The sequence below is a fragment of the Arvicola amphibius genome, chromosome 8, assembly GCF_903992535.2.
Source record: "Arvicola amphibius chromosome 8, mArvAmp1.2, whole genome shotgun sequence".
Lineage (NCBI taxonomy): Eukaryota > Metazoa > Chordata > Mammalia > Rodentia > Cricetidae > Arvicola > Arvicola amphibius.
In genome coordinates, this window is record NC_052054.1 from 29,490,158 (window position 1) to 29,507,519 (window position 17,362).

Consider the following 17,362-nt stretch of genomic DNA (forward strand, 5'->3'; position numbering starts at 1 on the left):
AGAGGCCTAAGAATCAGGAGTTCAAGCCAGATTCACCTACATAGTAAATTCAAGACCTGGACTCTGAGACCATGTCTAAAATTTTAAAAATATTGTCTGTATACATCTACTTGTATATTTTCATCATAAAGAAGATACAGTTGGTTTAAGTAAAATAGTATTTTAAGAGTTGATTTTAGTTATTGGCAAATGTTTTAAAATACTTTAAAAAATATAATCTCTTCCTGACATTTGGAAACTAGATGAGAACCAGTTAATCTTCATTGCTCTGAGGTGCGTGGAGGGGCTGGCTTGGGTGGAGAACCTGCTGTGGAGTTGGTGGTCTCTATGTGCAGGCGAGGAGCAGTCTGGGATGAGTCAAGAATTCCTGCCTGGTCCACTAAGGGAGGGTGGCAGTGCTCCTAGGGAAAGGCTAGGTCACCTCTATACGTCGTTTTTCATAGATTTCAGCAACACAATTAGAGAGCCCATGAAATGATGATATAGATGTTCCTACCTGGGGGGACTGCATGAGGTGAGGGGATATGCAGGAAGAAGAAGTGGACGCATCCAGCAAACACCATTGTGACCACACGGGTAGACGTGAGCAATGGCAGGAAAGGGTGAGAAGAAAGTGAGCGTGGCACGGTGGAGAGTGACCACGTCTGAACAGTGTGCTCCACTCGTCATTGATTTTAGCATGCTATGGAGACGAGCTCAGTTGAAATAAGCTGAGGTATTGCTTCTGTGCTGTTTTCCAGAGAACTTTTCTTTTAATGAAGCCTAAGGGAGTTCCTGAGGTAGAGGGAGGGCTTGTGTTGGTTTACTGTTTCTTTTGTCCTAAGGGGACAGGACTCTGTAGAGTTTCTTCGCAGACTTTGGAAGAGCCTAGTTACTGACTTCCCTGAGAACGTGAAGACGGAGTAGCCTTGAGCAGAAGCACCCTCCTCCCTCACTGAAAGAAGAAAGTAGAGTGGGTTCAAGAAGTGTAGTGTTTGATAGATTTAGAAGTAAGGAACTCGGGCCATTTGTGATGAAGTTTCCCTGTGAGGAAGGAGAGTGTACCAAGAGAGGAAAGAAGTTAAGGCTTAGCGAAACCAAGAGTCCTTAGGTAGGTGGCCGTACTTGGTGGCATATTGCTGTATTACTGGCTTGAGCTAGACTAATTTTAATTTTGAACTTCATGTAATCTGTGAACCACGATTCCTTGGTATTTGTTACAGGCACAAACAACTAGATTATAGAAGGGAGATCCTCAGTGACTGCTTCACAGATAGTATAATGAACTGATTTGAGAGCAGGGAGAGAGAGTAAGGATTTCCTGCACTGACTTCCCATGCAGTTCATTACAACTCTTTTGCACTCCTCTGTCCTGGTTTATAAAGAAAGCACCTGAGTCTGTAGATTATGTTGAAGTTTTTCCTTAAAATACTACAAACTACTCCTTTCGTACATTTCACTATCCTGCAAGCCAAAGCGACATAGTTACTCTCAGAATGTAAGTTCTGAGGTAGAGAATGGCAGCTGTCTGGGAAAGCGTGAATTTGTGGACCTTTAACAAGAGCATCAGTGTGTTTTCAGTTTTAATTCTAAGCCAGTTTTTGAAGAATCACTGGAGGTTGAAAATTCACACATTTCTAGTTCTGGTAAAGTAGCAGATGATCTAAAATTGGCTGGTGTGATTAGCCTTGTAAATGTGCGTGGAAGGGAGTTCTCTATCTTTCCTAGGGGGTTAAATTTTAAATACGAAAAGAGAAACTAATTATTAGTGTGATTAATCTTTTGCATTCAGTTTTATGTTGGAGCAGTATGATTTTTAACAAGGATTAACCCACTACTGAAAGATGAGTGCTTGCATGTTTTTCATGAAGCTGCTTATACTTGAAAGAACGGGAAAAACAGTTTTGTAACTAACTTGGCAGAAGATCTAGGTATTTTTTTTCTTTCCCTTATTATAAATTTTATTCAAATGTTGTGCCTTTAGGTTTCTCCAGTATGGAGGCATTAAACTGACTTGGGCAAACTGTGGTTTTGCATGAAGCAAGCCGAAAACTGTTGTGAAAAGAGGGTCGATTGGTATAGGCAGGCTGTCTTAGCTAACTTTCTGTTGCTGTGAAGCTATGGAGCAATCTTCCCCAGCATAGCTTTCAGAAGCAGGTGTTGCTCCACTCTATTTAATGGTTGTTATTGTTATTTTTCTTCCTCTAAATGAAATTCTAAATATATGTCAGATCACTTTGAAAATCTTTTGACTTCTAGTTTCAGATCCCCACTAATAATAATTGATTGCTATCTTAAATCATTTAAATTGGGTTACCTGCTCTATAATGTTGGTACTCATCACTTTATTAACATTTGAGTGGTATCCAAAAAAAGATGTCAGGAAAGATCAGAATCATAAAAATTGCTTAGGGAAAACATATAATTATTGTGCTCCCCACATACACCAACATTAATGCGTTTTAAAGTGTGTTGAAGCTTCTTGTGTGAGCAGAGGCATTTAACATCCTGTTTTAACTTTCTGCTATTCATTTTTGTTTTAGCATAGATGAAACACCAAAGAGGAAGATTGTGAAAGACACATTATGTGTCTATTCATACCCATGGCATAGATAGACTTACATAATTACAACCCTAGGACACACCTGTTCATCCTATCGCACTTTAGACACACTGTGTAACATGTCTGAGATGAGTTCCAAGAATGCAAAAGTAAAACTAACAAGTGGCTCTAACAAGAGGTTAATTAGTTAAGTGATAAATGTCTTTTCATATGTATAACTTCCACTAAAAACAGAGAATTCAGAAATAATTACTGCATCATCTACATTAGATTTTCCTGATTATCTGATGGATGATACTAATACCTAATATTTATTCAGTACTATATATGTATCACACTTTATAGTTTATTTTCACAGAGAGAAGTAGTGGATTTTTTATAACACAGATGAAGCCCTGCCATTGCACAATACCACCAGCACTGCTTAGCCTATTTACTGTATTGCCTAGTACTTGATAGTTAACATGTAAGTAGAATATTACAATTCTGTGTCATATTTAATGTCACATTCCTATTAAAGCACATATATAGCTTTTACTGAAATCTCCATATAGATGATTGATGAATCTCAAAGGTTTTTTGTTATTTAGTAGCATATAGTTAGAGTATATTAACTTTGGCCAGAGCTTATTAATGGAGCCTGAGAAATTTTTCATTTGGCAGTCAGTTAACACTGATGTGGTTTTGACTCCTTCTAATTATTGTGGCTGGGAACATAGCTCTGGGGTGGTGCACTTGCCTAGCATGTGCAGAGTCCTGATTTGATTCCCATAGTCATGCCATGAAAAGTTATTACTTTTAATGTTTTATGAGATAACATAACGATTTTGGTTTTCTAGAGCTGTATTGCTGTATGGTCTTAATTAAGTTTTCTCCAGTCTGATCCATGAGACAGATAAAGGGTGTGTGTGTGTGTGTGTGTGTGTGTGTGTGTGTGTGTGTGTGTGTAAACCATAGCCCAACATTAGCCTAAATAAAACAGATCATTTTTAAACATTAATGTAATGAAAATCCTAGTGAAGTTCTGTGTGGTTTCGATTCTTTAAAGAAATGTAAATAAAATAAAAAGTAAGACATTTTTACATAGCAATATCTATATATAGTACGTTATCTTTGTATTTTGTTAATTCAAAGATTATTTGAATTTGAAGTGAATTTTAAAAGTTGGGCTATCTCAATTTTTTTTAAAAAAAGGATCACATTTTATGATTCTTAAAAAATATTAAATGAAGTTTTCATAATGAACAAGATTAGATTTTTCCTCAAATTAGTTATATTCTAAGATAAATTTGCTAATAAACTTTTTAACTATTTTAGTGAATTATTCAGATGAAAATGCACTTGTTATACATTTAATTTCTTGGAACTGTTATCCTCAGAACAATCATGGTAGGTTTTACATGTTATAGAATATTATATTTACTTGTGGAAACTTTGTTTGATTATCATTTTTAATCAATCATTCTGTGTTTAGTCTTGAACAAAAAGATTTTTTTATGCCATAGAAACTTTTTCATGAAGTTAGGGTGTAGTGTATTATATCTGTACCTAGAAACATGAATAGCACAGGTGTCCTCTGTTCCATTTGAAAACGGGACTTCTCTGCTATTTCACTTAAATACTAGAAAAATGTAGGTAGGAAACATTTGAACTTTCTTATTTAAAAACAATCAAGGAGTCACTTTTATATTTGCATTTCTTTGAAACTTAAGCTCCCTTTATTTTAAATTATTGCATAGTATCAATTCCAGAATAAGTAGATTAGAAAGGTAAATTATTTTGAGCCATCATCTTCCCTCATTAATAAAACCTTGTCCTGTCTCCCAACTGTAAAAAACAACCATCCAAGTCACTACCATTCCCCTCCATCTGTGGCATGTCCTGTTTTGGATACTAAGCAAATCTTTCTCATCTAGTTTTTGCATCCATAACCCAGGAAATCTAAGATGCTTTCTGATTTCTCTTTCCTGTTACAGGTCAACAAAAATCTCTCAATGACTTCACCACCACCAGGCCCTATAAGGAAGCAGAGGGTGAAGCAGTCGTTTGTGCTAACCACTGATGAGATTACTCATCAGTTTGGATTCCCTCAGACCGGTGAGCAGATTTCCTGCTTTGCATATTTGTTTAAATGTGCAATGCTATTTTTTATGAATGTACTTATTTCTATTCAGAAATAACACTTGTGCAATCTAATAGTCAATTCTCACACTTGACAAAAAAGATGTTCTCCTAGGATCTCTCTCTCTCTCTTCATAAAGAAATAATTTTATTTCCTAAAATAGAAATGATTATAAAGTTCAGAATTGGTAATGCTAACATTAATGACCTTGAGCTTATATACTGTTAAGGATATCATTTCAAACAATATTTAGACATATACAATATTAAATCTGGTTGAGTTTTTCAGTTGAATAAAAGAACTATGGCTTATAGATAATTTTATTTTTAACTGTTTGTAAGTTACAATATTCTTCCTACTACCAAATTATTTAATGAAGAACTGAAAAATCACAAAATACTTATCTGTGATGAAGAGACTAATATAAAAATTTTAAGCTTGAGTAGTTGAACTTAAGTTACTCAGAAATTTGGGAGCCATGTCACTTTTCTGTGAAAGCATCTGGAATTCGTCGTTATAGACGTTATGTTACTCTCTATATAAATTATATACTTTAATGAGGAAATGCTTAGATTTAGAAATCTTTTTTCTCAGTTTTTTATTGTTTTTATTGAGCTATATATATTTAGAAATTTTACATATAATCCTTGTTGTAACTATTATTACACCTGTCTTAGAATTTTTATTACAAAATTGAAAATGATATTTAGTGAGGTAACTCAAGTTGACGTGACAAAAAAAATTTTGTAAGTGTAAAGTACTATATAAATTTGACATCTAAATCATAAACATGCTTGTGAGCCAAGCTTAAAAATACTTGAAATCCTAATTTTAAAGCACTATAATAACTAAGTTGTCCCACATCTTAGGAGTTTAATTTCTAATGTTCCAGATGTCTACTAGAATTTATAACAGTATTACATGTCACTGTTATATATTTTGGAAAGTGTACCTGTAGTGTACCCATCACACATTTATTCCATATACTGCACAGGAATGTTTGACTTGAGTTAGAGGTTATCCTTTTAATAACTAGAAAGGAAGGGACCTCTCTCTTTTTTTTTTTTTTTATATTTAATTGGGGTGAAATCTTTTTTTTTTTTCCTCATGGTTTATTTTTTTTTTATATTTAAAAATTTCCATCTCCTTCCCTCCTCCTCCCCCCTCCCTCCCCTCCTCCTCCCCCTTCCCTCCCCTCCTTCTCCCCCTTCCCTCCCCTCCCCTCCACCCATACCTCCCCTCCCTCCCTCTCAAGGCCAAGGAGCCATCAGGGTTCCCCACTCTATGCTAAGACCAAGGTCCTCCCAACTCCCCCCAGGTCCAGGAAGGTGATCGACCAAGCTGAGAAGGCTCCCACAGAGCCTGTCCATGCAGAAGAATCAGAGCCCAGAGCCATTGTCCTTTGCTTCTCAGTCAGCCCCCGCTGTTGGCCACATTCAGAGAGACGGGTTTGGTCGCATGATCCATCAGTCCCATTCCAACTGGAGTTGGTGATCTCCCATTAGTTCTGTTCCACCGTCACCATGAGTGAACGCACCCCTCTCGTTCCTGACTTTCTCCCTCATGTTCTCGCTCCTTCTGCTCCTCATCAGGACCTTGGGAGCTCAGTCCAGTGCTCCAATGTGGGGGGAACTGTTTCCTACGCATAACCCCAGCTGCACAGACTTTAAGGGCAACATTGAATAAATGGGACCTCCTGAAGTTGAGCAGCTTCTGTAAAGCAAAGGACATTGTCACTAAGACACAAAGGAAGGGACCTCTCTTGTCCATCAGTTCTTACCGTTTTTCTGCCGAGTCAGTTTTTTTTTTTTTTTTTTTTTTTTTCTGGGAAGAAACTTGGTCTCAAAGACATAGATGTTGAGTGTCCAGTTGCATTACTATATTATCTTAAATCAGTTTGAGAAGCTTTTTATGCCTGCCAGCCAATAAGGTATAGATAACATAAACATGTTCCTGTTCTGTGGAGGGAAAGAACAGGAAGGACAGATGGGAAGGCTCTAGCAGCAGGAAGAGTGATTGTCACAGAAACAGATAATATAAAGATTCAGAATGACAAAGGGGCTCGTGCAAACTTCAGGAGCTTAGGTGGGAGTCATTCCATTTGTCTTAGACTTTCATAGCAGTAGAATGCAGGTAACGTGGCTTCGCCTGACTTTTCTTCGGTCACCAATATGCTTGACATCATTTTAAGTCATAACCTTCCTAGAAAGTGTGTGTGTGTGTGTGTGTGTGTGTGTGTGTGTGTGTGTGTGTATGATAAAATTATGATCAGTGGTAAAATGACTACTAGTAGGCATCCCAATTCTTGGGAGGAAGTGGATCCCTTGAGTTGAAGGCTAACCTGGACTACTGAGTGAGTTCCAGGACATTCAGAGCTACACACAAAAAACAAACAAGCAAGTTAGTCTTTGTGGAAGGAATGGTCACTCACAGCCAGATGAACTGGTGTTCAGCCCTAGCCCCAGTTCTAGAGTAATAGACGGTAGAGTCTTGAGCAATGTCTTTAGGATTCAGTTTTCTCAACCCTGCAGACAATTGAGGCATTTGGTTTCTATCAGATAATTCTGTAATTCTAGGTATGTCTAGCAGGAGATTGGGAGAGGAGTTGTAGTGAATAGGTTCAAAATACATCGTATGTCATTCTTAAAGAATTGATAAAAATATTTTAGAAAAAAATTTATTACTTGTCTATTGTTCAAATAAGTTTTAAATGTGGCTAAATAAGTGTTCTTAATTATACAAATGTGTTAGGATGTGAAATATAGAAATACCGAAACAAATAATGTGCTTATAATATATATAGACATCTTAGGGGTTGGAGCGATGATTTGGTGCGAAGAGTGGATATTTGTTTTGCAAAGAACCTCAGTTTAATTTCCTCTGACAAGCAGCCTGGAACTCCACTGCCAGGGCTCTAAAGCCCTCTTCTGGACTCCACAGGTCCCTGTACTCAAAGGAGCTCATACCCATATATACACACATATATGGTCACATGACTAAAAATAAAATAAATCTTGAAATCTATTTATATATATGCATATTAAACACACACACACTGGGGTAGAAACCTTCACTGAAAGCCCAGATGAAATTTACAGGTCCTACAGTGTTTAGTACAGGAGAAAGCTTTGGTCCAGAGCTGTAATGGATGGCCCACTAACTCTAATGGAAATAGAATTTGCACCGTAGACTATGTAGAAAAGTGTTTGTATGCTAGAGCTTATACTCTGAAGTGAGTTTATGTTAACCTTATTTATTCAAAGCAAGTTCTAGGAAATTGGGACTGCTAGAAAAGTAAGCATTTCTTTCTTAAATGGCTTATAATCATAAAACTTTATAAAATACTTTGTTCTGAAATGGTTGTGAATGGTTCTTTGTTGTAGCCTTTCAAAGATGTGTAGTATTACAGTCCCTGCTTTCAAGAAACATATGCTGTGCTTTGGGAGATAACTGAGTTTGTAGCAAATTAAGCTCGTGTGGTAAATTCTGAAAGCGCAGGTTTAAAAACAATGTCGCGGGAAAGCAGTAGCACAGAGCAGTTACGAGGCTCTCCGACTGCATGTCCAGGTCGACCTCTGCTGCCTGACCTCCAGCCCTACTGCTGACGTCACGTTTTCACGGTGCAGCGCTCCGCCCCCTGCTCAGTTGCCTGTGGCAAAGACAGATTGTGGTTAAATTATACTAAACCAGGAATTCACTTTCAATATTATATAGAGAATAAGTTACCCAAGGCATAACTATGAAAAGTATATCACATCTATGAGATAAACTATGTTTTTAAAACTTATGTGAGAGACAAGCTAAAGTGGGAAGGGGCTCCCATGAAATACCTACTTTAGGTATTGTTCATTGAGGTATTTCTCCAAACCCCTGATAATGAAATAATAAATAATTCAACTTTCTTAACATTTGAACTATATCTTTATTAAGGAATTTTTTAAAATGGAATTCTAATTCTTATATTTTAAGTGAAATTACAGGTTACAGCTCATGTAAATGCTTTATGATATAGTGAGCAAGTTATACTATATCTCAAAAGTGTTTTCAAAAATTGGAGACCTCGGGGCTGGAGAGATGGCTCAGTGGTTAAGAGCATTGCCTGCTCTTCCAAAGGTCCTAAGTTCAATTCCCAGCAACCACATGGTGGCTCACAACCATCTGTAATGGGGTCTGGTGCCCTCTTGTGGCGTGCAGGCATACACACAGACAGAATATTGTATACATAATAAATAAATATTTAAAAAAAATTGGAGACCTCTCAAAATTGTAAGCTAACAGCGCACCTGAATGTTCTAGAACAAAAGGAAGAAATAATGCCCAAAAGAAGATTACAAGAAATACTCAAACTCAGAGATGAAATCAATAAAATAGACACAATATCAAAAGCAATATAAATAATCAGTAAAATAATTAGTCCCTTGAGAAAATCATTAAGATTGAGAAACCCTTAGCCAGCTTAACTAAAAGACGAAGGGAGATGGTCCAAACTAATAGAATTAGAGATGAAAGGGGAACATAACAACAGACACTGATGAAATCCAGAGAATCATAAGGACATACTTCTAAAACCTATATGCCACTAAATTGGAAAATCAAAATTGTTTCCATACATTTTTAATATGATAAAGAAATACCAACTAAGCCGGGCGGTGGTGGCGCATGCCTTTAATCCCAGCACTCGGGAGGCAGAGGCAGGCGGATCTCTGTGAGTTCGAGGCCAGCCTGGTCTACAAGAGCTAGTTCCAGGACAGGCTCTAAAAAAGCTGCAGAGAAACCCTGTCTCGAAAAACCAAAAGAAAAAAAAAGAAATACCAACTAATAGCACCTTGTCTTTACATACTCATATAAAATGTTATGTGTATCTTTATTTACTCCACAACACAATTCTATAGAAGTTAAACATGAATCATACTGAGTAAAATCATTTAAATCTTCCAAGAGCTTGAACCTATCATTCAGTGAACTTACAGTGAATCTGAGAAGCGGGGGACTGGCCATGAGTCATGCAGCCGGTAGCAGCTCCATCTAACTCAGTGCTTCATTTTCACCATTCAGACTGTGAGTCCTTAAGGAGGGCACGAGTTTGGGAGGGCAAAGAGCCTCCTTGTTCAGGGGCCTCAGGGAGGCTGTGCTTCTATGTGCTTCTAGCTACTTTTCTGCCGGTAGCAGATAGTCACTTTGCCAGGTTTTCCAGAAAAATCGGAACTTCAATAGTACTATTTGGGAAAGTATGGTTTTTGAGACTGAGGTGATATCTTAATTCTCAATTATTAATAAATTCACATTTTCTTTGACCTTTAAATAGAATTGTGCTTGCCATTTATTAGAGTTTTTTTTTTTTTTTGAAGCCTGTGTTCTAGTGTAATATAGCATTTGATCTCGAGCGAAATAAAGAGGCTCTCTGGAGAGACATTTTATTCTGTGTTGTTTTGCCTAAATCTAGGTCCCATTCAACGACCTTGGTAAGTCTTTACTGTTGAGCTAGATTTTAAAATATGACACTGGGCATGGGAGTACATACATGGTGTCCCACTCACTCAGAGGTCTGAGGCAGGAAGGAGACCCGAGCCTACAACTTCAAGACCAATCTGGACCACAGAGCAAGATCCTAAGTGTAGATTAGTTAATAATATACCCAATCACTCTTAATAATAATAATAATTAGTTAATAATATATTCAATCACTGCTAAGAGTACATGGGGAGAAAATATGAAAAAAATTAGTTGCTGGCAGTGCAGTGTTTGTATCATCTCTACAAGTTATTGTTCAAAAGAGACTTTTATGTATTCAGTGTATTTTTCATATCATTTTTCTAAATTAAATGTAATCAGATTAAATAGATAATTCAAGCAAGATAAAGTAAATTTATTCATTTAATCTTCATATCTTTTTAATTATAAACTTGGGTTTGGATTACATCTAACCTGGAAACATGATGATTCTTGCATTTCAAAGGAAAAATACATTCTGGCAAAAAATAGGAGATAGAATGACTCAATAAACACAGCTGATGTTGAGGGGGTTTCCATTTTAAAGAAAGTAAATTAAGCTTCAAAGAGTTTTCTCAGCCCATCAGAGTTGGCAGAGCTCTCTGTCAGTGTTACTTAATGAACTTCAAACTGTCCATTGAAAAAGAGTGTCTATTGAATTCTTATTTCAAACTTTTCAAAATTCCAGAATTTCAGTTCAGTGGTGAGATAAATGGAAAGAATTAATTAATTCTAATAGATTAAAGATAATCTACAGAATTAACTGATTTTTCTGTAAGCAAGTATCTTTAACTGTACTTTGTTATTAAAAAGAATCAGTGCTTTTTAATGTGTATATTTTGAAAGAAAGGCTTTATTTTAAAAAAAAAAAATCACTTTTTAGAATTCAGCATATACATCCTTCTCCAGCTAGATGCACCTACATTTCCTACTTCAGAGTATTGCTAGGGTCATAAAAATATTTTTGACTTTGAAATACACAAAATATTTAGAGATTAAATAACATGAGGTTACCCAAGGTTTCCCAGTCCTCATTTTGAAATCGTGTAATTTGCATTCCAGCTAAAGTAATAGAGGAAATCTTATTTAAGACTTGGCCTAATAAGCCCCAGTAAGTGATGGTTACAGGAGAGAAATGTGTCTAAAGGGCAAACAGTGAATCCAGGATAGTTAGAAGCACACCAAAGAACGCTACGATGAGGTAGGCATAAGGAAACCCTCAAACAAGTATATAAAGTGGGAATAATCCACTAGGCCTCACTTAATTTTTGAAACTTGAGCTTTCTACCTAAGTGCCAACTTTAGGTCATCTTTGGAATGTGGCATTAAGACCATAAAATACTTAGAAACCAAGGTAACATGTCAAAATCTGTGTTAAAAGTACGTGGGTTTGCAAGACCACACTTTGCCCCACAGATGATGAAACAGCCACTAAAGAGAACACTCTGTTTGCTAGCATCTCTTGAATTTACTGTCTTCAAAAACATCATCTTAAGAAGAATGAAGAATGTGAGATGCTTCACATAACCCTATTTTATAGCCCTTAAGAAAATGTCCTTCTGTAGTAGGTACTATCAAAATGGAAGGAAAGGTATTTTATTTTTACTCAAACATTTGCCAACTAATAGATGCAGTAATGTGTAAAGGAGCCAGTTACTGTTTAGGAATTAACATCACTTTTCTAGTTCTACCGTTGTTGCTCAGCAAGTCACCTAACTATTTTACCTTCTTCTGAAGAGCGGTCAGTCGGCCAAACAGTATGCTGGTGCTGACTGGTGAGAGGAAGAATGTGAAAGGCTGGGAGGAGCCAGTAGTCGACAGTTGCGTGGTCAGCGTGCTGGAGGTTCTGAGTTTGATTCCCCACACCTTAAAATCAGTTTTGTTTTTTTTTTAAGACCTTGCCTTCAAAGAATCAGCAGGTTTTGTTGTTACTAGTGTGGTCAGAAACAGGCAAGAAAGCAAATGAGTGTAGTTCAGTAAAGAACACTTAAGTCAGATTTAGGGCCCAGGTCAAGGCAGAGAGAACTGAATAATCAGTGGTTGCTGAACTGAGTGCTTTAAGAGTTAGCACATATTAAAGAGAGGGGAGCTTTAGAGCTAAGGAGTGGAAAGAACCTGGAACGATTCCCATGTATGAAGTGGACACTGTCATGCCTCATTTTCCTGCTTTTTCTTGAAGAATTTCCAGATCTAATATGGAAACATGCAGTGTGAAATCACTTGTAAAATGACTGAGCAACCCAATGTAGAGGATACCACTTTAATTTTCTAGCATTCATCCAACAATAGTAGCTTATTCTGTAACTAGCATAATTTTTAAAGTTATAAAAGTAAAGCCAGGAGGAATATATAATGATATAAATTCTGAAGCCATCCCTCAAATCTACCAGAGGTCAAGACTTCCTTCCAAAGCTGATGTTCATGCCGTTCTTTACCCCTCTAATCACCAGTCAACCCCAACATTTGAGGATGGGATGCATTTCATATCTGAATTTTTCTAATCACTGGGCAGATCTTAATTGCTTGAACTTGTCCTTTAACGCATCATTTATATTCCCTTCTTAAAAACAGAGACTTCATTTATTAGAGTTTGTCTTTGTATTTGGAACCTGTGAACCTTGTGTTTGACGTCTGCATTAAAGGTGTGGGTTACTATTTCACTCCCCAGAAGAGCATTGCTCTTAAGTATCCACTGATTGGTATCAATCTACTATTATTAATTTAGCCTCCATTTATAATAGTGATTGATGTTATTATAATTGATTGTTTCTAACACTGCTGTAGTTTAAAATATATGCTACATGTAATTTCTTATTTTTAAAAACATTATCAACATTCATGGATGATTATCATGCCCAGGGATGTGCATTTATCATGACTATCCCCGTGGAGCACTAAATTCCTACTAATTTAGGAGGGAGAATATGAATTCAAACTTTTCTCATTTAAGTCAGAAGATTCAAATGAGCTTGTATCTGCCCGCTGTTTCCTAGACATTTGTGTTCTAAGAAAATCATTTTTATTCAGTTTTTATAGAGTCCATATGGTTTAAGCCTTACAACTTTCAGCCTTGCCCCCATCTGTTCAAAATAAGAAACTTACACTTCATTGTGTGCTGCTATGGTGTTTGTTTGTTTGGATTTTTCTGTTCAGGGGCCTTCATAGTGTATTGCAGTATTTGCACAGTTGATATACTAATTGCCAATGGAAAAGAAAAGCATGCAACTGGAAATTTTAAGCTGTAGGAAAACTTTAAATAAGGTCTAATTTATTATTGAATATAAAAACTATGTAACCCTAACAACCAAAGTGTGAATTCATATCTTAATGATACTCTTGATATTCACTTTTTCTAAAGCTTTTCAGTTGGTGTGTTAAATACTTAATTTTCTCCATTTTCATTCTGGAGATTTGTGAAGTTGTCTGTAACATCTTTTTGTAGAAAGTTCAAATGTAAAATTGTAAAGATTAGGAAAAGTTGAACAGCGTGTGACTGAAATAAATATAAAATCTAATCTGACAGAAAATGTTCATTCTTACAAATGTGTAGCAAGATATATACGCTAATTGGTTTCTATGGATGCAGCAGAATGTCATGTTGCTTTGAGTGTACAGTCCTTAGAGAAGTGTCTGCGATTTCCAAAGTGGTCTCATAGCTGAGACCACAGTGCCATTCTTCCCGGTGAAAGCGTGGGACTCACCTTTGACACCTCCCTCCTTTCTGTCATTGATCTCCCCCAGAGTTCTCTAGTTTCCTTGTTTTAACTCTCTCAATTGATAGGCTGCCCCCTCTTCTGTCTGGGATGACTTCTCCAGTAGTCACATGTTATGGGTGTCATTACATCTGCCTAAGTCTTTCAAAGTTCTGGGCTCCATTTTCATCTGTATTGGCATGTGTGTTCTATGTTTTACTTTATGCCAGTGGCTTTTCTTTATTTGTTGGTCATATCTTCAGATGGAGGAGCAGTTAGAAATATGGCTTACCTCTTCAACTGTGTGAAGAACTGTAATCTCCCTGGTTTGTTTTTATATTTGTGGTTAGAAGAAATAATGTACAATGTATAGTTCAGATAAATAGGGAAAGAATGTCAGAATAATTGCAAAAATGAGAACACCTGGGACTGGGTCTCTACTCTAGAAGCCTCACCCCTCCCAGTGTTCTTCTGGAGACTGATTCTTCTTCTCCCTGTCTGTGGTTATCCTGGACAACTCCTCCCCATTCCCCCATCTTTTCCTCCCACCCCCCCGTTATTTAGGGCTGGCAGCCTATTTGCCTTAAAAACGTTTTACCTTTGAGTCTTTGCTATTCTCAGGTTTCCTTGAGTTCAACTTCCGCCAGATGTGCTGGCGCCATGTTCATAGGTTTTATGATAGCCAGGATGGCGTTCATACCAACTGCAGCACCCACCCCACGGAAAGTTTCTAGGAAATGTTTCTAGTCATTTCCATTGTTGAGGGTTTGACCTTTCTATCTGTTCTTTTCAAGTTCTGCAGCGGCCCTGGTGCTGCTAGTCCTGGTGGGCAGTTCTGCTCTGCTCCCTTATCTTACTTGACCCATCATCAGCTTCTGATACATTTGGTTACTTCTTAGTGCATGGTTTCCGGTCACCACACTCTGGGTTTTTCTCTTATCTTGTAAGTCCCTCCTCTTTACTTTCTTATGCTGGATGCTTCCTGGTTCCTGACATGTCTCAACAGACTATTCCTCCACAGTTCAGCTCTTTATTGTTCCCTGCAAATGCTGGCATCCTTGGCTACAGAACTTTAAATCAAAACTCAGATACCAGTGACTGTCTAATGTTTTATATTCGGCCTGGACATCTTTCCTGAAATCCAGATGTGCACAGTCCATTACAATAGCCCCTAAGACTCGTGTGACTGTTTAGTATGTGAAATGTAGGTAGTGTGACTTTGGAACTTAAACTTTAATTTAAAAACTTTGCGTGACCTGTAGATATCATACATAATTCCTCTCTATTTAATCTATTTCTATTTAAGTTTTCATTATTTGATCCTAAGAAAATCATTTGTTAAATAATTGTAGGTTTTTAATTGGATATGAATAATGCCTTTAATAACATATTTCCTTAGATGGGGATTTAGATTCCTTTATCAACCCAATTTTGACAATGTTATTAAAAAGAAATCTTGTTGCTAGGCATGGTGACATGTATTTGTAAATTCTATTCTCAGGAGGCTGAGACAAAAAGGATCCTGAGTTGAAGATTAACCTTGGCTACATAGGGAATTTGAAGCCAGCCTGGATTGTGTCTAGGATCTTGTTCCAAAAAGTAACAAAAAGTATGCTGAATGAGTTGCATAGAGACTCTGTATATTTCTTACTTTTCTCATTTAAGCTGATGCATGAGATTCTAGTAGCACTAAGCAAAGAGAATTTAGATGTATATTCCATTATTTATGCTATGACCTTGAGTGACCTTTTCCATCTTGTGATGGAAAATTAGTGTTTACTTGTAGTGTTTATTGCTCGTAAAAATATTTAAATGCCAAAATATATGTGGCTTTCAATATAGTAGAAGTTACAAAAGTCTATTGTATGACTGCATTCAGAATCGCTCTGCTGAGTGACCCTTCTTTTGAAATTTCCTAACTTCCCACTAAATTTTACAAAGCGAAAGCACAATGTTCAGAGACAAACTTTAATGACACTTTTGTTAAAATTCTTATTCCTCTGGTACATATGTATTATTTCAAAATACAGCTTTTTAGAGTACCAACTAAAACGTTTCCACGGCAGAAGCATTTTCTGTCCTGTCATTCTAAGTACAAGACTGAGTAATTCATGCCACTGCCGAAGTGCTGCATGTTTGTAAGTTCAAGTGGTGCCCCCAGGGAGAGCAGTGTTGGCAATCAGTTCACTCAAGGCAAGGACTAAAGGAAAGCAAGAGGGCCTGCTTGTAAAATGACTAAATTACTTTGACCAGGTGTAATTTCACCATTGTTTCCATACTTGAGAATAAAACCTTACTGTCTTAATATAGGTTACTGTCAACCGTTAATGACATCTTACTATTTTTATAATTTTAAACTGAAGTTGACAGCTTTTAAGATTTTCATATAATAAGGCATATAAAGTAATATTAGAATTTATTTCAAAGTGCTCAAATTTTAGGGCGAATTTTTCTTTAATCCCTACCCTGATAATAAACTTAGTGTGTGGCTTTAAAGGAGGTTAATGTGCCGTCAATACTGGCCTTCCTCTAACTGCTCAGTGTCACAGTGTCACCTTCTGTCCTAAGCAGTGCGTGGACACCGTGTCCCAGTTACATATGACCAGTCTGGTCACGTGTCTCACACCAGTGCTGCTCACAACCATCCTAGGAGTCTACAATTTTTAAATAATATTTAATGGTATTTTTATTTACTAATTTACTTAGAATGGGCATTTCTATAACCAAGTAAGCATGTTCCTCATGCTTCCTTCCTTAACAAGGGATAAAATAAAACATAATCTATGACTTAAAAATAATTCTTATTTCATTTGTAAGTTGCTCTGACTCAAGGTAATTCTTAATTAGAGCTCTAACAAAAATAAACTTGGGTTTTTAAAGCATCTTAAGATGTCTGAGCTACAAGCTCGGGTAGGAAAAGAGCTGTCTACATTAAGTTCTCAGTTACTCTTCCTCAGGCTGCCGTCCACCAAAGGTCTGAACTGAGAGTCCCAAGGCTTCCCTGAAAGAACTTAAGTATGTGCTTTTGCATATTGTGGTTTATTCAGTTTGGGTTGAGTAGTGAGTATCTATGATATCATAAAACTTACTGGTAATGTGTTCTGGAAATGAATATCCATCACGTATTGAAAGTAATCAACTAACAGTGGAAATTAGGTCCAGGAGCCTGACCTTCTGGTAAGGCTAGAGACCTCAAAATCAAGGCAATGTTGATTTGTATTTTCCAGAATTTTAAGTATACATTTCAGGAAGCTGTTTCCCTGAATGAGAAAAAAATGAATGAAATGTAAAGAATGGCTCTTTGTGTTGTTCTTAGTCAGCACCTTGCCTGCCAGGCTCGAGCCAGGGTGATGAGAAATACGGAAACTGACAAATGACTGTGCAGGGTTACTGGTCAGTGCTTTAGAATAGTGGAGAGGATTTGCCTTACAAACGTCTAATAAGGAGACTGTGTGCTCATTGCAATGTAATTTTCTCTCAAAATATGCATAGCATATTTTCATAACTAGTGAATTT

General features: G+C 36.9%; 1 protein-coding gene across 1 annotated transcript in view; it reads left to right on the forward strand.

Annotated features, from left to right (window-relative positions):
• Nucleotides 1-17,362, forward strand: part of Ahi1 (Abelson helper integration site 1) — a 150,591-nt gene that overhangs the window by 75,705 nt on the left and 57,524 nt on the right. Inside the window, exon 18 of the mRNA XM_038339840.1 lies at nt 4,519-4,639. Within this exon, the coding sequence (XP_038195768.1) occupies nt 4,519-4,639 (121 nt within the window). The remainder of the gene's footprint in view (nt 1-4,518; nt 4,640-17,362) is intronic.